The following is a 24313-nucleotide window of genomic DNA, read 5'->3' as shown; positions in this document are numbered from 1 at the left end:
GAATATCATTAATTTATTTATTTTATCTTATTTTATTTAATTATGTATTTTATTTTATTTATTTATGTATTTAATTTTATTTGTGTATTTTGTTTTATTTGTGTATTTTATTTTATTAATTTGTGTATTTTATTTATTTATGCATTTTATTTTATGTATGTATTTTATTTTAGTAATTTATGTATTTTATTTATTTATGCATTTTATTTTATGTATGTATTTTATTTTAGTAATTTATGTATTATATTTTATTTATGTATTTTATTTTTGTATTCTATTTTATTTTAGTTATGTATTTTACATTTTTAATTAATTTATGTAGCCTATTTTATTTATTTATGTATTGAATTTTATATATTTTATTTTATTCATTTATGTATTTATTTATGTATTTTATTTTTTGTATTTTATTGTATTTTATTAATTTTTTCTTCTCTTTCTAAAGTAAATGTCTTTATATAATTAACTCTTAATGTACTATTTTAAATGTGTGATGTGATATGAAGGCACGACGTATGATTTGATTTAAATCAATAAAACTCTGTTTAAAAAAAAGAAAGAAATCAGTGTGATGGCACTTTGCATCTTTATTCAATCCGTGTTTAACATTTCTAACTTCAAAAAAATCTTCATTTATTCAAAAGCAAAGACGACGTGTGACGACAGACAGCAACCTTTCACAGTTTGAACCACGTTGACCTCTTGGCAGTTCCATTGTCACACATTTGTCTGCACAAACACTTTTTAACAGATTCAATGTAAAATGTCTTCATGAGCTTTCTGTGATCAAAATATAACAACAATTCAAAACGTATGACACTCTCTTTATCTTACACTCTCTCTCTGAACATCAGGTTTCTGCATAGGTGATCGATGAAAGTGGAGGAGAAAGTTAAAGCTGTGTCATTTCACGATGTGCAATCTAACCGCATTCAAATATAAAGTGCCTCTTTGACTCCGCCCCCTTTTTCTTACAACACATGAATCAACCAATCAAATGTGCTTCTGCAAGGAACTACAAAAACGCCTCTTAAAACTACATTTAAATATCTCCATGTTGCATTTGATCTGAACACAATATTCAAACATTGTTTTTGTCACTGTCACAAAACTTTCAATATTCTCTTGGATTTAAAAATGACTACAGGCGATGAGGAAATACCAAAGTAAAGCTGCTGAGGTTGAATAAATAAATAAATAAATCTCTCAGAAAAATCCACAAATCTCTACAAATGTTACAAAAAGGCACGTTTATGATATGCATAACTGAACGTGGCTTCTCTGACCCCTCGTGTGTTTTTGGACCGAGTTCTGAAGAAAGACGACTCGGAGGAAGTCTGTGAGGAAAAAAAGGAAACGTACTTGAAGGTGTGATCGCTGTGCTCCGACTATCATCCGTCTATCTACTACACCTCCGTCATCTTAGCTCTGCTTATAAACACAGAAAGTGAACACACACACACACACACACACACACACACACATCCTTAACAGTTAGTGACGATCACGTGAGTGTGACTAAAAACATCTCTTCATTTTGACCACCAGCGTTCTTGTGAGCCAAACATTTTCAGGGTGCAAACTAAGACTTAACACCTCCTCCCCACACACACACACACACACACAGTTAACTCTACATAAACAGCCCACTGTGTGTTGTCAAATGTACACACACACACACACAAATACTGGTAACCCTGCAGTGGACGCTCCATGCTCTGACTCTCTGACTCTCTGTGTTCTTGTGTCTCTGGGTTTAGGATCCGGGCGCCCAGAGGACCACAGTCCGGTCTGCAGACGAGGACAGGAAGCTCTGGTCGTGAGGGTGCCACCTGCACTGGATCACCTTGTCCCAGTGCTCCCCTGCTACCGTCTGTGGGAGGGGCTTTGTGAGGTCACCTGAGGTCAAAAGAGACAAAATGTTAATTCATCATTTTGAAGAAGTGATTTTTAATGCCTAACAAAGTAGTCTGGGAGGTAGAACCTTCAGTTATCAGGCCCCTCTCCTTTGGAATCATCTACCAGTCAGGGTCCGGGAGGCAGACACCCTCTCTACTTTTAAGAGTAGGCTTCAAACTTTCCTTTTTGATAAAGCTTATAGTTAGAGCTGGATCAGGCTTGGACCAGGTCTTAGTTCTGCTGCTATAGGCTTAGACTGACACACTGGGATCCTGTCTTTCCCTCTCTCTCCTCTCTCTGCCTGTCTCTCACTTTAACTCTTCCTGTCCCATTAAAGTTACTAACCATAGACCTTTCTGGAGTCACTGAGCTCCCTTGTCTCGTAGGTTCCTCTGGATCTCTGCTGGAGAGTCCTTTTTTGGGGTCTGTCATTCATTCTATCTTTCTTTCTTTCTTCCTTTCATTTTTCCCTTCATTCCTTTCTTTCTTTCTTTCTCTCTCTCTTTCTTCTTTCCATGTTTCTTCATCCTTTATGTCTCCTTTTCTTATCCCGTCCTTTCCTTCTGTCATTTCTTCACCATTTATTCTCCTCTTTTTCTTTCTTCTGGTCTCCCTCTCTTCTCTCTTTTCTTAGACCTTTCTGGAGTCCCTGAGCTCCCTTGTCTCGTAGGTTCCTCTGGATCTCTGCTGCTGTGGACGTGCCAGACTCCAGCTGCTACAACTACGACACGGTCTCAGCAGATGTGTGTCTAACATGAGTCTGGTCCTGCTGGAGGTTTCTGCCTGTTAAAGGAAGTTTGTCCTTGCCACTGTAACTTGCTAAATGCTGCAAAGTGCTCTGCTCATGGTGGATTAAGATGAGATCAGACTGAGTTCTGTCTGGAAGATGGGACTGGATCTGATCCGGTCTTGATGTTGGGTCTTTGTTAATATTAGAACATAGAGTACGGTCTAGACCGGCTCTGTTTGGCAAGAGTCTGAGGAGAACGTTTGTTGGGATACACCTGGTGGTTCTGGTACCTTGGAGGTCACTGATGATGATCTTGTTGTCGTAGGAGCCGGTGAGGAGATGATGAGCTCCCGGTGAGAAGCGCACGGAGCGGATGTCGCTGCCGTGTGGTCGGTACGTCTGCACGATGCGTCCTCCTTTGATGTCGTACAGCATGCAGGTGCTGTCCTCCTGACCCGTGGCCAGCAGGCGGCCGCTGGGGTCCACCGCCACCGAGGCGACTGCACTTCCTGTTTGAGACAGGAATGACACTGTGATGCTGCAGCTCTTAGAGTGCCTGCCTTTCCTGACAAAGGTTCCCAGTAATAAGAGGTGTGCTGTATTAACTCACCTGAGCCGTGCAGAGTCGTGCCCACCACCCGGACGCAGCTGGGCACCCGCAGGTCCCAGAACCGGACCGTCTTGTCTTGAGAGCCGGACGCGATCATCCAGCCGCCCCACGTGTACAGAGTCAGAATATGACCTGTTCAAACAAAACAATAAAGTCTTACACATCAAACAAGATTTATCTTTATAAGAAACATTGAAGAGACTGATTTCCTCAACGTTCAAACAGAAACTTAAAGATATATTGAAATCGACTGATATGAAAACTGTTATCATGATAACATCTTTTTCCATGTCGCCCAGCTCTACTTGAAACAGATCTATATTTCAACATGCAGGGAGAGAGGTGATGGTAACATACCGGTGTGTCCGCTCAGGGCGTGGAGCCCCTGTCCTCTCTGACAGTCTGTGGTGTAGATGTTACAGTCTCCGGCCCCAGCGCTGATCAAGATGGATCCACCACTCTCAGGGCCCTCCATGAAGGCCAGGTCCCTGATGGTCCCATCATGCATACTGAACTCCAGGTCTGGACCTAAGTCAGAGGTGCACATCAGTCAAAAGATGGTGCTCTCTTTTATTCCTCCAGGAACAATCTCTGAGATGATCAGTCAAACGTTCACATGCACATTTAAAGAAACAGTACCTGTGGCGTTGCACGTGTCTGCATTGAACGGCAGCACCTTGACATATTTATCGTTGGATCCAGTAGCCAGGAGTTGTCCACAGTGACTCCAGGCCACGCAGTAGATCGAACCCTTGTGGTGTTTGTTCCTCCTGAAGCGCACCGCCGGCTGTTTGATCGCAGAAGAAGCACTGCGGAGGGAAAGACATGCACACATAAGAACAGGAAACATAAAGTCTCAAATGGTTTATTTCTATTGGTGCATAAAGGAAAGATAGTCCTGCCTGGGGCTGAGTGTATCCGGGTACGCGCAGACTCTCAGGGTTTTGGAGTTGGAGCCGACGGCGTAGAGCGATCCGGCGGGGTGGAAAGCCACGGCTCGCACCGCCTGCGTGTCCTCCAGCTGGTTCACTTTCACAAACTGTGTTTTGGACTTGGCTGGCTGCAGAAGATGAGGAGAAACCAACCTTTAAAATGATGATGTGTGTGTGCATTAGTGCAGAATATCAGTATTTATTCTGAGTGGACCCTGTAGATGATATTAAAGTGATGCCTGAGCAGGTTTTTGGCGGTTTGCTGTACCTCTTGTGAGTTACGTGTCCCAGAGCTTGGGGAGTCTCCTTGGACCGTCGGGCCGGACCCTCTGATCCTCTCAGCACTGAAATAAAGTTCACACACACACACACATGTAATGTTACTTGCAGCCAGCAGAGGGAGCCAGAGAACCTGATGGATGATGTTTGCTCTGAAATGACCCCAAACAGGCTCTCACCTCTTACTGGACGGAACGGGGGACTCACTGAGGGACGGTAACCCGTGACTCCCGGTCCCCGACGGCGTGCTGCTGGCCCACCCGCCCGGCTTGTCCCTCGGCGGCCCGGTGTCCGGGGTGTTCCTGGTGGTGTTGGTGGTTCTGGGACTCGAGGTGCTGGTGTTCCCTGGGAGTCCGTTCTTCGGCTGGCCCAGCTGTGAGATCACCTCGTCTGCTCTGTGGTCGATGCCGACGTTCATCTCCTCCAACTTCTGAATCGACCTTTAGAGAAGGAGAACATTTTTCATCAACGGGGAGCACAGAGACTGTTTTTATTTTTATTTTAATACTTCAGGGGATTTCTTCCTGGCACGGTTCTAGACTCCAAGCGGAGCTTCTCTTGAAACACTGAGTCTACTTTCAGGAAATACTCTCAGAGACTTTATCTCCCTCGAAAACTCAGAGGCCTCGGTGTCAGTCAGTAAATTTATGAACTAGTGTTCTAAATCCATGTTCTACCTTTTATCAAATCTGTTGTGTCTTTTCTTTAGTCTCATGGTTTGGCCAAATCACTCTGAAGGAAAGGAACTCATTAAACCAGATTGTTAAATGGTCAAGCAAATTGATTGGTGAGCCACAGGCATCCACAGCATCCCTGTACACTAATCAGTTACAGCAGATAGCCACCTCTATTTTAAATAATGCCTCACACCCTCTGCACAGTGATTTCCAGCTTCTACACTCTGGATGAGGGTTTTTAGTCCCAAGGTGCCGGACACAGCGTCACAAGAAAAGCTTTGTTCCTGCTGCTATCACTGAGCTGAACAAGCTATAGCTTTTATTTTCTCACACAGTCAGCCTCCAATTTTATGACTTGAGCCCAGATTGTCTTATTTATTTATGTGATTCTATCGTTTTCATTGGTTGACTGTTCTCTGATTTGCATTTTAAATGGAGCCTTTAGCACTTTTATCATTTTATCATGATTAGTGTTAGGTTAGTTTAAGGATATTTTTGTATGTTTTGCACATTAAGTAGATTGTTCTGTCTGAAGTCTATCTTGTAATTTCGTATCGACCCTAACATCTCACTGGCTGCAAAACAAGTTTACCTTCAGGTACAAATAAAGTAACCTGAACCTGATCTATTATTGAGTGTCTTAACTTTCCACCTTCACGGTCACATGAACTTTACCAGGTCACTAATAACTATAATAATAACAAATGTTTACAAAGTGCTTTGACAAACAAAGCATGACTCGAATAACAAAGTAAACCTTTAACAGACGTGGAGGTTAAAAAGAATACATGTAAATGAAACAGAATGAAGAGATGGAACAATAGACCAATAAATCATTGTTTAAGAGGTTTTTCAAGGAAAAATACATAAAATAAATAATATAAATAAATACATAAGTAAATAAATAAAATACATAAATAAAAATTAATTAATTAATTAATTAAAATGGATGAGTAAATAAAAGCATTAAAAGAACAATAAAAGATTTTCAGAATAAAAGGACGACATCACATCAGGAAATTAGAAAAAGTGAAAAGGATAAAAAGGAACATTAAAATAATATTCAAAAAAAAAATCTAAACAATAAATAATCAAATAAAATTGAAAACAATTAATTAGTTGGATAAAAACTGAAAATAATAATAAAATTGAAGTGAAAGCGTTTCCTTTTTAAAAGTAAACTTAAGACTTACCTTTTTAATGTAGCTTTTAATTTGGAGTCATTTATCTTTAGCCCTGGACTTCATTATTATTATTTTAATCATTGCTTTAACATTTATTTATCTTATTTAATTATTTATCTATTTATTTCTTCTATTCCTCACTAACTTATTTTTAACTTTTCTTTTCACTCTTACTTATTTTATTAATTTTACTGTGTTGATTTGATTTGATTTATTATCATGCCTTTTTTTAATTGTACCATTGCTGTTGTTTTGTCTCTCTGTTATTCTGTGAAGCACTTTGTATGAAAGGTGCTTTATAAATAAAGTTGAGAAGGATGAAGTCACATAAAAGCAAGTCTGTAAAAATGGGTTTAAAGAAGAGACTTAAAAGATGTCCCTGACTCTGTGAGCCTCATCTCCTCAGGGGAGGTCGTTCCAAAGTCGAGGGGCTCTGATGGAGAAAGCTTGACCCCCTTTGGATTTGAGCCTCGACTTTGGAAAGACCAGAAATGCCCCACCTGAGGATCTGAGGCCGCGAGGTGGCTCATCATTCATTAGCAGAGGAAGCCAGAGGAGAGAAGAGAGGACAAGAGGGATGTGATGCCGTCTGTTAAAAGTGGTTAGGATTGTATTTTACTTGATTTTAACTGTTTAGGAAAATATATTTTAAGATACTTTTACACCTTTAGAGTTATTTTAGGTGAGTTTATTATTGTTATTATTATCATTAATAAAGCCCTCTCCTCTACCTGCTGAGGAAGGTCTCAGTGAGGTTGTTCTGGGTCCCGTCCTGGGGCTTCACTCCTCCCTCCAGCAGCATCTGCTGGTAGAGCTGCCTCTGCTGCTGCTTCTGCTCCAGGTGCTGCTGCACCCGGAGACGCTGCCTGTAGTACTCCTGGATGTGTTCTGTGGAGTCCAGACGCTGCACACACACACACACACACACACACACGCACACACACACACACACACACACGCACACACACAAATTAAAAACAATAAACATGTGTAAGGCTGGTTTTTGCTAAATCTGAACTCTGATCTCAGGAGTCGTACTCTGACAGATTTATTTGACCCCCACAGACTCTGCAACCTGAGTGACAGAATATTTATTATTGTCGTTTAGTATTCTCTTCAACTCTAGGCGGTGCTCATTGCCACTAAACACACACACACACACACACACACTCACAAAGACACACACATACATAAGCACACACTCATCACATTATAATAGACAAACTCTCTCCCAAGAGCCAACACTGAAAACTCTTCAGCTCCCAAGGCCTCATCCTCCATCATCTGACCCATAAAAAAGTTTTCAAGGACCTCATCATATCACACATACACACACACACACACACACACATACACACACACACGCACGCACACACAATCCAATCTCCAGCTCCCCCGCTCTCCTGGATGGGACCCGGGATGCATAAAGATGAGCGATGATGGAAGCAGCAGGCCACGTTGGGTGCGACCGCACATCAAACCAGATTATCTGCCTGCAGCGACCCTGACCTCCGCCCTCCTCTCTGAGGCTCGGGGGGCAGGAGGGTGCTGCTGCCCCTCAGACGGGTGAGGGGAGGATTTATGGGGCGGCGGTGGAGGATTGGAAACGATGTGGCTCAGGGGGTTCAGGGGGATTCTATTCTAAATCTCTTAAACCTGGAGTAATGACGGCGGAGAGGAGACAGACTGAAATCTCACTTTGACTTTGACTCCAGTGACCAGACGGGAAACTCCAAAACTTTACCTGCTCCGTGCTCATCACTGATATATGGTCTGTAATTTATCAGGCCCCTCTCCTTTGGAATCATCTACCAGTCAGGGTCCGGGAGGCAGACACCCTCTCTTCTTTTAAGAGTAGGCTTCAAAATTTCCTTTTTGATAAAGCTTATAGTTAGAGCTGGATCAGGCTTGGACCAGGTCTTAGTTATGCTGCTATAGGCTTAGACTGACACACTGGGATCCTGTCTTTCCCTCTCTCTCCTCTCTCTGCCTGTCTCTCACTTTAACTCTTCCTGTCCCATTAAAGTTACTAACCATAGACCGACCTGGAGTCCCTGAGCTCCCTTGTCTCGTAGGTTCCTCTGGATCTCTGATGTAGATTCCTTTTTTGGGGTCTGTTATTCATCCTTTCTTTCTTCCATTCTTTCTTTCTTTCTTTCTTTCTTTCTTTTATTCCGTCCTTCTTTCTTTCAAGCCTTTTTCGTTTCCTTCCTTCCTTCCTTCCTGTCATTCCTTCCTTCTTTCTTTCTTTCTTTCTTTCAAGCCTTTTTCGTTTCCTTCCTTCCTTCCTTCCTTCCTGTCATTCCTTCCTTCTTTCTTTCAAGCCTTTTTTGTTTCCTTCCTTCCTTCCTTCTTTCTTTCTTTCAGTCTCTTTTCATTTCATTCCCTTTTCCTTTCATTCGTTTCTTTCTTTCTTTCTTCACTTCTCTCTTTGTTCTTTCCATGTCTCTTCATCCTTTGTCTCCTTTTCTTATCCCCTCCTTTCCTTCTATCCTTTCCTTCCCCATTTCTTCTCCTCTTTTTCTTTCTTCTGGTCTCCCTCTCTTCTCTCTTTTCTTAGACCTTTCTGGAGTCCCTGAGCTCCCTTGTCTCGTAGGTTCCTCTGGATCTCTGCTGCTGTGGACGTGGTCCAGACTCCAGCTGCTACAACTACTGCTATCCGTCTCCCCACTATCATCTCTCTCTCTCTTCATCTCCCTCTATCCCTCTCTCCAACACGGTCTCAGCAGATGTGTGTCTAACATGAGTCTGGTCCTGCTGGAGGTTTCTGCCTGTTAAAGGAAGTTTGTCCTTGCCACTGTAACTTGCTAAATGCTGCAAAGTGCTCTGCTCATGGTGGATTAAGATGAGATCAGACTGAGTCCTGTCTGGAAGATGGGACTGGATCTGATCCTGGTCTTGATGTTGGGTCTTTGTTAATAATAGAACATGGAGTACGGTCTAGACCGGCTCTGTTTGGAAAGAGTCTGAGGAGAAGGTTTGTTGTGATTCTGTGCTTTATAAATAAAGATTGATTGAACTTCTGTTACCTCGTTGGTTTCTGTGCTGCAGGGCGGTCCACCATCTTTCCCAGGAGTCAGAGGCGTGCGTGTCGTGTTGGGTCCATCAAGCCCTGGCCGATGCTTCCTGAATAGAGAAATAAAAAATGTGAATGCACAAACATTTTCTTAAAATTAATTTGAGAGGAAGAAGAAGGTCAGACAAAAAAAATGCATTCACATATTTGATTCATTGCTATCAGATAAAAACTTCATACTAAACTCTGAGACCTTAATTCAAACTTAAAATAAGTCACAGGTTGCAAAGTTGCATTTCACTTTGTACTAGTTGTGCACACCAGCTGCATCCAGCAGGTGGAGCCAGAGCAAACCTGACAACATCAGACAGTCAGACTGTTCAGTGTCAGACAGTGTTGACATCTGATCTTTAAGATCCTCCAACAACTTGAGGGGAAACATTTAATTTCCAGTCATTTGAAGGAGAATAAATCATCCTTCCTTGTTGTGTTTTGAGGCTGAAGTTAATGTGTGAGTGATGGAAATGAGACTAAAGCACATTTATGGTTAAAGCAAACCAAACAGAGGGATTCAAAGTGATCCTTTTGTTTCCTAAATGAGGTTATAAAGACCACAGTTTGAGGTGAATTTTTGTATTTGGAGACATTTTTTTGTTTGAGAAACTGGCAAAAATTAAAGAGATAGTGTGTCTAATATCTTTAACCTGCTGTGATCTCAGAGGGCCATGAACATCTTAAAACAAGATATGAGTGGATAAAACCTGCACATTTTAAACTTACATATATGAGCTGAGGAGAATTATTAAAGCCTAATTTAGTCTAAGGTCCAGTACTGTGATTTGCAGTTAAAGCTTTAGATCATTTTGCATCAATCAACACTGAGCAGCAGTTTTCAGACACTTTGTGAAGCTCTGCAGGAGACGACAGACGAGGCAGTACGTCTCTGTTCAAGCAGAGTTAATGAGATTAATGGAGTCACAGATTGCGTTGCACGACAAGATCTACCGCTGGGTTTAATACGCAGGGAGGAACAAGCACGAGCAGGAGGAACAAGATCGCCTGGATTCACAAATATGTTCATATTTAAACACATCAGTCATTTCCTTAATTTATTGATTTAAGATTAATCTGATTATGCTGCATTATGTCTTGAGTTTGTTAAAGCATGCACAAACACAAAGAGCACTGCAAGAGGAACTGATGATTTTGCAGTAGTCTCCTTATTTTTTCCAGAGCTGTATTTGACAGCCGACAAACTGAGGCTGCATCTGGTTCAGATTTTCAAAATAAAAGTTGCATTTGCTCAATCCTAAATCAACTATTTGTGCAGTCTAAGGTTTGTTCTTGCAACCTGAGGACTGAGCTTTATGTAGGATTTATGTCCAGCATGTAAACTGTCAGGAAGTCATTCAGCTGCAGCAAAATGTGTTAATGCAACAAAGGAAAACAATGTTTTGCAGAGAGACTGGCACAGTTTTGGTGTAGTATGCTTTGACATGTAGCATGCACAGCTACAGATATCTGCAGTGTCAGACTCCACCTGTGGGCCTAACCCCTGATCCTTACCTCTCAGGTGAATCATCCTCCTGATGCACGTTGTTCTCCACCAGGCTCCGACTGAGAGCCGACTTCACGTTCGCCTCCATGCCTCTTTTCTCCTGGGATGCCAGACCGTGAGACAGACCGTCCAAAGCCGGGTTGAGGGATCTGGACATGTAGGTGTCGGCTGAGTGAGGCCTCTGACGGAAGGGTGAGGCCGGGCAGGGGGACAGGCGGTTGATCAAAGGGGTGAGGAGGTCAGCGTGGCCGGCCTTGCTGGGCTTCACCAGGCGGTCCACGTGGATGTTGAGGGTCTTCTGCTCGAAGGCGCAGGTGAAGGCACTCGGGGAGAGGTTCTGCAGCCAGGACAAGAGGGACAGGTCCAGTTCATCACAGCCGTTCCCACAGAGCAGATCCACACCGAGCAAAACCTCTCCCTCTGTGATCTCCTCTCCTGTAGCTTTACTCTGAAACAGGAAGAGGAAGGTATGGACAGTTTAAAACTTATCTGGACTGTCTTAGATTCAGATTGGACGTTTGCTGGAGTATTTCCCACATTAGAGAAGTGGAACAAGGTTTAAACTCTTCATGCACAAATGCAGAACCCTTTAGATTTTCAGGGTGTGGTGTTACCTGACAGAACTCGACGCAGCACTCGTAGAGGATCCCTTTGATGAGCAGCTGAAAGAGTCGGTTCCCGCTCGCCCTGAAGCCCGCCTCGCTCAGCTTCCTGTCCGCGGGGATGAACTCGGCCACCATGGCGCAGGCCTCCTCGAAGCAGTGTACGCGCGCCGTGCTCGGGTTCCAGTCTTTGAACTCTGCGTGGTGCGTGAGGCGCGGCAGGGTGAGGAGGAGGCACAGCTTGCTGTAGTCGTCTTTGGTCGGGCAGAACTCCTCCAGGCTGTTCAGGCACTTCACGGCCTCGTGCATGGAGAGCTCCAGCTGAGAATCAACAGAGGACAAGCTGTGAGGATGCATTCAGAGTACACTCTGATACTTCCTGGTTCCATATCCACGTACGTTCAGAGGGTCTTCAGCTGCAGACATGGCGTTATTCACACACAGAGCTTCTAGAAACTTCTGCTTCAGGATGATGTAGCGGAACCTGAGAAACACAGAACTCAGTATTAATAAATAAACTCTAAAGAACATGTATTCACAAACCTTCATGAGACAGTCCTGGGTTCATGCTGAGTGTGTGGTGTCTGGGAGGAGAGAGAGGCTGTCAGAAATATGACACGATCCTTCCACCAGAGAGCTGAGGCTTGACCTCGTTTAGCTCCCAAAGCTACAAGAATCCTGCTTCACTGGCAAATCCCAACATCACCAAGTGTTATCAGGATATTACACTCTCTGTATCGAAGCAACTTACACATCTGTACTCAAATACAACAAAAAGAATCCCTTAAAAAGTCCTTCAACCTGTTTTGCTGTTGATTGTGTTTTAATATGGAAGGCACGCCTCCATCTCCGTGAACAAAAGTGAAGCCAAAATACTGCCTCCATGTGCATATTGAATTGGTGAAGTATTTCACAGGAGTCTGAAGATCTGGGGGATGACCTCACACCTCTTTCTAACCAAAGCACAGATTTAACTCCACAAAGCTGTCGGTCGTGATGTCACATCCTGTCTGTTTGATGTTGAGTAACTAAAGTAAAGATAACTCAGTTTGATAAGAACTACCTGTTTGACAGAAAGCATGTTTGAGAAACATGTATTTAATATTTCTAGTTTGACTCATGTTCCATATTGTCACCATATTAAAATAACAGCTTAAGTCATTTTTTTTTAAGTTTTGGGGAAAAAATAAACAACCTTACCAAATGTATGATATTTATTAATCATTTCAATCAAAAAGGCCTCAACAGTGGATGACTGTTCACATACAGAGAACGCTGTGTGTCAATTATGTAACATTAAAGAATAAAGTGACTTAGGGAACTTTAAACCTGTCTTAAACTGCCCTTTTTATTCCATAGTGCAAACTCCAAACTGAAGTCACCCTGAGTTAAATTAAACAAATGTCAGGTACATCAAACTGCTCAGGAGGCAGTCCCTCTCCTCACTTCTCCAAGTCTTCTTTGCTGGTTTTTATTGAACCGTTTCCAACATCCAGTTTTGACAACTTTTTGAAACCTGACTATGAGCTGTCCTTTAATTCCATAAAGCAAACTCAAAATGTAAATAACTCTAACCTAAAGGTCAATCAGACGCTGAGGAGTCAGTCCCTCTCCTCACTCGTCCAGCTCTTCTTTGCTGGTTTTTGTTCCTATCCCAGAACTCTTCAGTTTATCCCCTGACTCTTCATTCTCAGTCATCTTGATTTGCCTAACTATGTGGCAAACTGTCAAAGAAGTGACGACACTCGACGGGCATCACATGTTTCATGGACTGAAGGTCCTGGAACTTCCTCTCTTTGATTGGCAGAGCCTGCCGGAACCTGTACCCTCTGTGGCAGTGCATCCCACTCAGACATTCTATCCTAAAGAATCAAACATGTTGACTTAGGAGAAGAATAAAAAGGCCTGAGTCACCCTCTTGACATAGGCCATTGTCCTATAGGGCATACAGAGCAGAATCCTTTCAACTAAGGATTAAGGCCAGAGTCATCAAGAGATGATTTAGGCCAAAAACTCAGTTCATCCAACTCAAATCCTTCACTTCTCAACCCTCCCCCGTCACTTCAGGTGTGCCCCAGGGCTCTGTCCTGGGGCCCCTCCTCTTCATCACCTACCTTCTCCCACTTGGCAATATCTTCCGCAAATTCGGCAAACAGTTCCACTGCTTCGCGGATGACACCCAGCTCTACCTTTCCAGTAAGCCCGACTCCACTCTCCCACCCTCCTCCCTCACCCTCTGCCTCTCTGAGATCAAGTCATGGTTCACCTCCAACTTCCTTCAACTCAACAGCAATAAAACAGAACTCCTCCTTGTAGGCACCAAATCCACCTTATCCAAAGCCGACAGTTTCTCCCTCTCCATCGACAGTTCAACAGTGTCCCCCTCCCCCCAGGTAAAGAGTCTGGGTGTCATCCTCGACAGCTCACTTTCTTTCAACTCTCACATCAATAGCATAACCCGGTCTGCATATTTCCATCTCCGCAACATCAACCGTCTTCGCCCCTCTCTCCCCCCTCACACCACTGCTATCCTGGTCCACAGTCTTGTCACTTCCCGTATTGATTATTGTAACTCACTCCTCTTCGGTGTCCCTCACAAATCCCTCCATAAACTTCAACTGGTCCAAAACTCTGCAGCCCGCATCATCACCAGAACCCCCTCCTTTCACCACATCACCCCCGTCCTCCAGCAGCTCCACTGGCTCCCGGTCAAACTCAAAATCAATTTCAAAATCCTCCTCTACACATTCAAGGCCGTCCACAACCTCTCCCCCCCCCCCGTATCTCTCTGATCTCCTCCACATCGTCACCCCCTCTCGCTCCCTCAGGTCTTCCTCCTCCCTCCACCTCTCTGTGCCCTCTGCCCGTCTCAGCACCATGGGGAGCAGAGCTTTCAGTCGCTCTGCTCCCCAACTCTGGAACTCACTCCCACCAGACATCCGAAACTCTGACTCACTGCCCCTCTTCAAATCAAAACTCAAAACCCATCTGTTTCAAACTGCATTCCCTGCTTCATTTCCACTGCTTCATTTTAACTTGGTGTTACTTTGCTTGTTGTTTTTATTTGTTTTATCATGTTGTTTTATTTATTGTGTTTTAATCTGTCTGTAAAGCGACCTTGAGTGTTTTGAAAGGCGCTTCTAAATAAAATGTATTATTATTATTATTATAAAAACTCATTTTCGTCAAAAAATGACTTTGCCTATTATTTTAATAGGGTGAGGGTGGGGTTTATGACTGCAGCTAGCCACCAGGGGGAGCTCTAAGTGTTTTGGCTTGACTTCAGTGTCGGGATAAGACATGATTTTCGAAGAGTTAATGTGAATATCATCTAATTTTAAAAGTAATAATTTCATCCTTTTCACCGGTGCCTGGTTGTAATACAGTATTCCCTCCAGACGGTGGCGACACAGCATCTTAAAGCTGTTTGCTAACCGCATTTTGTAACAGAAGAAGAAGAAACATTAGCGACAGTCTCTGGAAATACGTGTGTAGAGGTGTAAGATTCAGAGACGGAGACCTCTGCAGAGACTGAGCTTTAAAATCTAAACATACACGCCACGCTGCCGCATCACAGAAACACCGACATACCGGTCAAGACAGACCACTACTAGCAGGACCTCGTCCCCCCTGCTGGCCAAAGAGACCGCCACACAGACCGTTAACAGGACATGTGTAACACGGAGGGTTTACATTTACGGTCTACACCTGCAGCTGTTGTCTCTACCTAACCATTCAAACCTGTCATCAGGGAGCTGGACCCGACAAAGACAGACTTACAGACCCATGATTTGCACAATCATGCTTTATTTAATCCCATCAAGTCTACGTTTAAAACATTTATCCTAGGTCAGATGAAATAAGAAAACTCTCTAAATCATTGTGATTGTATGATTGACTTCTCAATTGATAAACAGAATATCACAAAGTAGTATTTTGGCTTGAAATGACCATCCCTAATCATGTTTGAGAAACATGTGTTTGACTTTTCTACTTTGACCCATGTTCCATCTGTTATAATGGAGGAGGCGGGGTTTGTGACTGCAGCCAGCCACCAGGGGGAGCTCTAAATGTTCTGGCTGTACTTCAGTGGAGCTGCTGTGTGTCTACAGTAAGAAGTGAGATAACAAACGATCTGTAGAAGCTTTCTGTACCTCAGAGGTCTTATAAAAATATCACTTTCTAACATTTCTCACCTTTTCTTGTCAAACTTCTCCATCCCTTCCAGAGGTTGAATAAACTGCATCACTTCCTCCCACTGCCCGTCCAGAATCAGCTGTCTGTTTGATCAGAAGATTAACAGATTGTCAAACTCTAAATTAAGACTTCATGTCTTAACAAACAAACAAACAAACAGGAAGTCTCATCTTAATGTTTCTGACGTTCTGCAGCACAGCCTCACCTGAGGAACAGCATGTCGTCAGAGTAGAGTCCGTTGATGACGCCGCTCTCCTTCTCTAAGGCCAGCATGCTGATGTGCAGCTTCCTGGAGTTCAGAAAGTCCAGGATGGCCTTGATCACCTCGGCCTCCTTGATGCTGATTGTCTCCTCTGCTGTCATGGTTACAGATGTTTCAGGGGAGGCTGAGAAACAGAAAGGACGCGTTGTTGACGATGTGACGCAGAGAGAATCACACTTCATCTTTAACCGTACAGACGCTATCTTTAAATGATCTCTCATGTTTTCAGTGTCTCGACATCATCACTGCTGACTGCTGAGAGACACAAACAATCCCCTCCAGGGATCAGACGGAGGACGTAAGTGGCATTAAAGGAACGGCATTAAGCTGCTTCAAAGCCTATTTATCAAATTGATCTTACTTTGTTAACATTAAGGTTAAGACTCTTCTGCACAACGGACTGATTCTGTCCACCTGACATGAGCTCTCTCTGATCCATCAGGAGACACTGCTCAGGTTCATTGTTATGCAGATGATATTTTATTATAATACAAACAAACTGAAGTTACTGTGAGGACCGTGAAGACTATGGGAGTTCTGCTTATTCAGGATCTGTTTTTCAAATCCCCAACATCAAGGACAGCTCTCTTCAAATCCATGACACTGCAAAAAATCTGACATGTCCTTCCTCAAAACTGTGCTGAAAAAATACTGCATGTTTTACTCTTGATAAGCCTTTACTATTGCATATCCCTTCAATGAAGTCTCCAAAGCTTGGAGCTATACTCATCATGTACATCTGTACAAACACAACAGTGCAATTCTTTTTTATTTTCTTATCTTATTTTAATATTTTATCATGCTTTGGTTTTATTTCTATGGTTTAAATGTTAGCTTCTTTAGCATGCTGCTATTTTAAAGATCTGCTAAACTGCCTTTCATTGTTTCACAACAATGACAATAAAGATGTATTCTTTAAATTAAAATATAAATATAAATAAAGGCATAAAAGCCCCAAAAATATAGCTTAAAAAAATTTAAATACGCAAAAAGTCAGACACTATTACATACAGAGCTAAAAGTGCCTTATTACCTAACATTGTGTTACTATAAGTCAGGCTAGTTTGTTGCCCAAAAGTAGTCTGGGAAGCAGACACAGCTACTACTTATAAAGTTTGGCTTAAATTTTTATGTTTTACTGTTTTTGTCTCTCACTTTATCTTGTTTTTATATTTTACATTCAATTTGTATTATTTTTTAACCACACTGTCTGAATTTATTCTGTAATATTAACTTTTTCATATAGTAATTTATTTTTTTATTTCTATAACTTTATTTATGAAGTTTTGAGCTTATACAAAATAAACATAAAGACACATAATGACATATTGAATTTTTGTCCTCTCATTTTGCGTTTTTTTTATATTTAAATACAGATTTTTTATTATTTTCGAATCACCTAATGTCTGAATTTATTCTGTAAAATTAACTTTTTTCATGCAGTATTTAATTTTTTTTTCTTTATGTTTATATTTGTCTATTTTGTGTTTATGTGCTCAAATTTGAAAATGCAAAATAAAATATTTTTTTGGGACAAAGCTAACAGTAAAGCTGAGGACTTAAAGCACCATGCTCCTCTCCTCTTCTTTATCTCTCTCCACCTGTGTGCATTCGTTCCTCATTAAATCACATAATCACCTGACTCGTCTCCAAACACATCAAACTGAACAACCAGATCTCAGAACTGTATTACTTTAAAAACACAGAGGTTTAGAACTGAAGACTGCTTCAGGTACAGCTGCTCCCATGATGTGGAATAACTTTCAAATGAAGCTAAACTCCCCTCTCTGATATGTTAGGATGTTTTTAAAGACGTAGTGTCAGAGCTTCTTTAAGACAGCAGCTGCTGACATTAACTGAGTTTATGTGTTTTGGTTTTGTTAGTTATATTCATTGTATTCATTGTATTGCTGCAGGGCTCTCCTAAAAAAAGAGACCTCAGTCTCAGTGGGTCCTCCCTGCTAAAATAAAGGATGAATACAAACATTTACTTTGCATCCTCTCATTTTGCAGATTCCTGTAAAATGTTTCTGCAGACCACCTGCTGCAGAAGCCCTACTTGACCCCTTTGTATTTATGCACACCATAATTTTCATTATCTTAGTTTTTACAGCTAGTATATGCTTTATTTCTACAATAACGTGTGGCACAGCTGGTATAAGTCTATATTTTATACTGCCACTGTTGTTAAGAGCTTTCTAATGTAAACTAATGTAAACAGCACATCCAGAACCACGGCCACTGTTCAGAGGAAGAGCTAAGATACAGTTAAAATACATTTTTTTTATTAATGCTAATGCAAATGTTATTGTTCTAATATTTACTCTGTATTAGAATAAACATTTAACAAACACAATAAGATTCATGCTCCTCCAATTAAAGAAGTGAAGGTACAGATCTCTGGCTTCAGACTGTAAGCAGTGGATCCTAGCAGCATCACATCAGCTGCCACAACAAGACATAAAGAGGCTCCTTCATTTTGCATGATCCTGTGTGTGTGTGTGTGTGTGTGTGTGTGTGTGTGTGTGTGTGTGTGTGTGTGTGTGTGTGTGTGTGTGTGTGTGTGTGTGTGTGTGCAGGGAGAGGCTGAGGGAGCAGTAATGCTCCTGGGTGTCTATGCTGGAGGCAGAGCAGCCTGTGACACCGCCCTGTTCCCTCCATGGATCCAGCAGCCCTGGTCCTGGTCTGGATGTGACAGCAGCAGGTCTGCGGCCCAGAGAGGACAGCCTCAGCACTTTCTCTGCGCTAACACACACACACACACACACACACACACAAACACACACCTTGCTTACTCCAGCATGAGACACACACAGACACACACTCGGACACACAGTCAGCATACAGAGACATGCAGAAACACAGGATCTGTGGATGTGATCAGTAATCCCTGTTGGTGCAGGATCTCAGAGTGCACCTTAGTGAGAGAAGCTAACACGCCACAGTGAATCCGAGCCAAGTCCTCACCTGTCAGTCTGCGCAATCACACTGCGCATAGAGCCGCAGAGACACGTCCACGAGCTCCAAGATGTCCCAGAGTCAGAGAGGAGAGGACAAATGTCCCAGAGTCAAAGAGGAGAGGACAAAGACAGGGGTTAGGATGGAGGAGTCCCGGGCAGCACACACAGAGCAGCTCTCCCTCTCTTCTCTCTGGGACTCAGCCTGCTGGTTGCCATGCGGACCGACGCAGCCGCAAACCACCAATGAAGTGCAGCGATGACGCGCAGTGATCACACCTTCACCCACAGCAGGACGGCACGAGCGCCTCACCTGTGGGGAAGAGGGAGGACCTACAATCTAAGGGTAGGACACGTTTCATTTAATTATTAAAATAATAAATATTTAAATTATTTCACTGTTTTTATCTCATCAGGAATTATATCAGCATGTCTGATAAAACTCTGACATTTATTTAATTTAATTTAAATGCATTATTACAGAAGAGGATTAGGGCCACTGAAAATAAAAAATACATACATGTATATATATATATATATATGTATTAATTTATTGAAAGAAATAATTAATATTTATCTTATTTCATGTTTTTTATGTCATCAAGGATCATAACATGTCTGATAAAACTCTGAAATGTATTTAATTTAATTTAGATGCATTATTACAGAAGAGGATTAGGACCACTGACATAAAAAATAAGGTGCAATATTTTTTATTACTCTGAGATTAAAGTCAGAATTAATCTCAGAGTAATAAAAAAATATATATGGTGCAATATTTGACCTTTATCTCTGAATAACACAAAAAATATTTCACCTTATTTCTTAATTTAATTTTTTTCAGTAGCCCTAATCCTCCTCTGTACATTATAAAATGTATAATTATATCTATAAAATGTTTAATATTATCTAACGCCTTTAATCAAGGGTTCTTTAAAAAAAAGGAAGGAAACATTCTTTAATTTATTTATTGAAAGAACAAATATTTATCTTATTTCATGTCATCAATAATTTTATTTTCATGTCTGATTAAAATCTGAAGTTCATTTAATTTAATTCAAATGCATTAGAAGAGGATTAGAGCCACTGAAAATTAAATATATATATATATATATATATAAGGTGCAATATTTGACCTTAATTTCAGAATAACAGAATTATTGCACATTATTTCTTAATTTTATTTTTTTCAGTCGCCCTGATTCTCTTCCGTACTTTTTTCTGTACCCATAATTTTTTATTATACATATGCAAGTTTCCTATAATATAGGGGAGACGGATAGTAGTAGTTGTAGCAGCTGGAGTCTGGACCACGTCCACAGCAGCAGAGATCCAGAGGAACCTACGAGACAAGGGAGCTCAGGGACTCCAGAAAGGTCTAAGAAAAGAGAGAAGAGAGGGAGACCAGAAGAAAGAAAAAGAGGAGGATAAATGGTGAAGGAATGATGGAAGGAAAGGAAATTAGAAAAGGAGACATAAAGGATGAAGAGACATGGAAAGAAAGAAAGGAGTGAAACGAAAATGGCTTGAAAGAAAGAAGTAAGGAGTGAAAGAAAGGAAAGAAGGAAGGAAGGAAGGAAACGAAAAAGGCTTGAAAGAAAGAAGGAAGGAAGGAAGGAAATGAAAATGGCTTGATAGAAGGAAGGAAGGAAGGAAGGAAGGAAGGAACGAAGGAACGAAGGAACGAAGGAACGAAGGAACGAAGGAACAAAACGAAAAAGGCTTGAAAGAAATAAGGAAGGAATTAAAGGAAAAAGGAATGAAAGAAAGAAAGAAAGAAAGAAAGAAAGAAAGGAATGAAACGAAAATGGCTTGATAGAAAGAAGGAAGGAAGGAAGGACGGAAGGAAGGAAGGACGGACGGCAGGACGGACGGACGGACGGAAGGACGGACGGAAGGAAGGAAACGAAAAAGGCTTGAAAGAAATAAGGAAGGAATTAAAGGAAAAAGGAATGAAAGAAAGAAAGAAAGAAAGAAAGAAAGAAAGGAATGAAACGAAAATGGCTTGATAGAAGGAAGGAAGGAAGGAAGGAAGGAAGGAAGGAAGGAAGGAAGGAAGGAAGGAAGGAAGGAAGGAAGGAAGGAAGGAAGGAAGGAAGGAAGGAAGGAAACGAAAAGGGCTTGAAAGAAATAAGGAAGGAATTAAAGGAAAAAGGAATGAAAGAAAGACAGACAGAAAGAAAGAAGGAAAGACCCAAAAAATGAATCTCCAGCAGAGATCCAGAGGAACCTACGAGACAAGGGAGCTCAGGGATTCCAGAAAGGTCTATGGTTAGTAACTTTAATGGGACAGGAAGAGTTAAAGTGAGAGACAGGCAGAGAGAGGAGAGAGAGGGAAAGACAGGATCCCAGTGTGTCAGTCTAAGCCTATAGCAGCATAACTAAGACCTGGTCCAAGCCTGATCCAGCTCTAACTATAAGCTTTATCAAAAAGGAAAGTTTGAAGCCTACTCTTAAAAGTAGAGAGGGTGTCTGCCTCCCGGACCCTGACTGGTAGATGATTCCAAAGGAGAGGGGCCTGATAACTGAAGGCTCTACCTCCCATACTACTTTTAGAGATTTTAGGTAATCTAATCATTTCTAGAATAGTGAACATAAAATATGAACGTTGTTGGACAATCATCACCACATCCCTGCTGAGGCCATGCTTGATTTTATTAAAGGAAAAAAAAAAGAGTAAACATGTTCAGCAATATTTAAAATGACAGCACAGCGTCCCACCAACAAAATGAAAGTCATCATAGTGAAGAGGAATGAGCTCACATGAACACACTGTACAATATTATTACAGTTTAAATAATCAATAACCTTCAACGCGGGCAGATCCGTCCAGAACACCGCAGAGATTACATTTTCAAAGACATGTACATGCTCTCTTTTGGTCGTAAATACATCCCCCTCCCTCCCCCGACACAAACCGGCACACAAAGCACCAATCCAGCTGATTTGTTCTTGTTGGAAATACCTGCAGAAAGTTTTGATCTGATGCTCAGTGGAATAAAAGAACACGATACTGACACCCATGAAACTCTGAGGAGAGTCTCTACCCGTATGCAGCAACAAGGATCGGACCAAATCTGCCTGGCATCATTTAGTGAGTTTAATTTCTTAAGACGTGAAAACAAATCTGAAGATGGCCGATAAAATATGCTGCGTATGCTTATTTTTCACAATATGCTTCAATTAGGTCGATGCATGTTTATGTTCAACACACAGACATGTTGTAAAGTCAACAATCATACTCACAGAGACTGAAGTATGACTGCTTTAACACTAAATCATTTATCTTAACGTTGTCTAAGCGCTCTACTGTATTCTGACTACATTTGGTGTTTCAGTGTTACTGCCCTAGATTATCAAGATTTAGCTCCAATGGTTAATCCCAGTGTGGTTGTGAATTATTAAACACTTTGTAACCTTCAAATCTTGAGAGATATTTCTTAGCAGCTGTCTCTGAAATCAGTCATGTTCCTGAAGCTTGTGTTGGGTGAGTGTTTAATGTGTTGTAAGCTGCAGAGATCCTACATGGTGCAGCAGCAGGAACATGAAATGAAAACACTGAGCTGTTTGATTTGTTCACTAATGATCAACACTGGTTCTCAACCTCTGTGGCTGCGTGAACACGCCAGAGGAATTTTATTTTGATCCTGTCAATTTTATCAAACGCTTGGAAACATCTGGAGGTGTGACTAGTTTCCTTTAATTGAGAGAGTTTAAAAATGATATGGAAAAAAATACAAATATGGCTTCCATTTAAATGTAGGATCCAGTTTAAAGTTCTTGTTGTTGTGTACAAAGCGCTCAGTGGACAGGCTCCAGTCTACATTAGGGAGCTGCTGAAGCCTTATAACTCCAGCAGGACTCTGAGGTCCTCTGATCGGGGTTTAGTGGTTGTGCCTGGTACCAGGTTAAAAACTAAAGGAGACTAAACTCTGGAACAGTCTCCCTCTGGAACTGAGAACTGTGGACTCTGTGGACAGGTTCAAAAAGCAGTTGAAACCCTCTCTGTTTAGACTTGCCTTTGTTCAATCTGTCTGTTTTTATGTCATGTTTTTGTGTATTTGTAATCGCCTTTTAAAGGTGACATATCATGCAAAATGGACTTTTTAATGGTTCTCTACCTGAAATCTGTGTCCCTGTCTACAAACCCCCCGAGAATGAAAAGAATCCATTCTGCCCCTGTTCTGATTTCTCCACCTTTCTGTAAATGTGTGCTGAAACCAGCCGTTTCAGTTTTCAGTGTTTTTCATACGTCACAACGCCATCCGGTCTGTAACAGGAAGTCAGAGCTCGGAGCTTGTTCAGCCCATAGACTGTATAAAATACAACTCAACCCCTCCTCCGTTTTTCATTCCCTGCACACATGTGTGCTAACAAGGAGCTTAGGAGGGAGGCATGCTAGTTGTAGGCTGTCTTAATAAACACAAAGGTCGCTTTGACTCCCCACGTCTGCAGATTTGAAGATCTAGTGGATGATTTTTATTTATCATGGAAAAGTGCTAGCGCTAGTTAGCATAGCCGCATAGCTACATGTTCATAGCTGTAGCTGTAGCTGTGTACCAAGACACACGTCGACATACTGACAAATAAAACAACAAGAAACACTAAATCTGTGACCAATGGTTCAGAAAGGTCCTGCTGCAGGCGCCTCTCCGTCAGGATCAGATTCTGGATCAGATTCAGAGGGTTGAAGTAACGCGGGTCTGTGAGCAGCCGTGTATATTCAGCCAACATGGAAACATTAGATCAACGTGCTGGACAGCCGAGGCCACGCCCACTTCCTGAGGGGGCGTGGTCAGAGAGAAAACAGACTGTTCTGAGGAGGACTGAAGAAGAGGGGTTTTCAGGCAGACCAAAATCTGATTTCAAAGTGTTTTTTTGAGCATAAACTTTAAAGACATGTTTTGGGGACCTCTTACACCAATATATGTTGATGAAAAAAGCGTGATATGTCACCTTTAAGTGAATGGACAGTGGAGATGTGGTCAGATGGAGTAAGCCAGTTTAAACAGAAGAGTTTTGAGTTTGGATTTAAAATGTGGGAGTGAGTCAGTATAACTGAGATCAGTTGGGAGAGAGTTCCAGAGCGGCTGAAGGCTCTGCTCCCCATGGTGACAAGCCGAGCAGGGGGGGGACAGTGAGGTGGATGGAGGAGGAGGACCTGAGGGTGCGGACGGGTGTGGCAGTATGGAGGAGGTCAGAGAGATATGGAGGGGCGAGGTTGTGTATGGATTTGAAGGTGAGGAGTTGCTAAGCTGGATAATGTTTGTTCAGCAGGTTGTTATGGGAAAAAGAATCCAAACATCCTCCCTTACTTAAAACATGTCACATTAAACTCCAACCGTCTGCAGGTTTCCTCTCCTGCAGGTTGAGAACCAGTGATCACCACCTCTCCTTCTCAAACATGTCC

At 41.9% G+C, this 24313-nt stretch overlaps 1 protein-coding gene across 1 annotated transcript; it reads right to left on the bottom strand.

Annotated features, from left to right (window-relative positions):
• Window positions 1-567: 567 nt before the first annotated feature.
• On the bottom strand, window positions 568-19203 carry LOC117832543 (WD repeat-containing protein 47-like). The gene is made up of 16 exons (XM_034711724.1): window positions 18914-19203; window positions 15890-16070; window positions 15684-15767; window positions 11887-11971; window positions 11500-11808; window positions 10894-11333; window positions 9341-9437; window positions 7043-7215; window positions 4630-4890; window positions 4440-4515; window positions 4142-4299; window positions 3879-4048; window positions 3597-3767; window positions 3240-3371; window positions 2920-3138; window positions 568-1899 (listed from the first exon to the last, which is right to left on the bottom strand). The coding sequence occupies exons 2-16, from the start codon at window positions 16045-16047 to the stop codon at window positions 1757-1759; spliced, it is 2676 nt and encodes an 891-aa protein (XP_034567615.1). The 5' UTR covers window positions 16048-16070; window positions 18914-19203; the 3' UTR covers window positions 568-1756.
• Window positions 19204-24313: the final 5110 nt, after the last annotated feature.

The sequence above is a fragment of the Notolabrus celidotus genome, chromosome 2, assembly GCF_009762535.1.
Source record: "Notolabrus celidotus isolate fNotCel1 chromosome 2, fNotCel1.pri, whole genome shotgun sequence".
NCBI lineage: Eukaryota > Metazoa > Chordata > Actinopteri > Labriformes > Labridae > Notolabrus > Notolabrus celidotus.
Note: the sequence above shows the minus strand (reverse complement) of the source record. Positions and strands in the feature narration are given on the sequence as shown.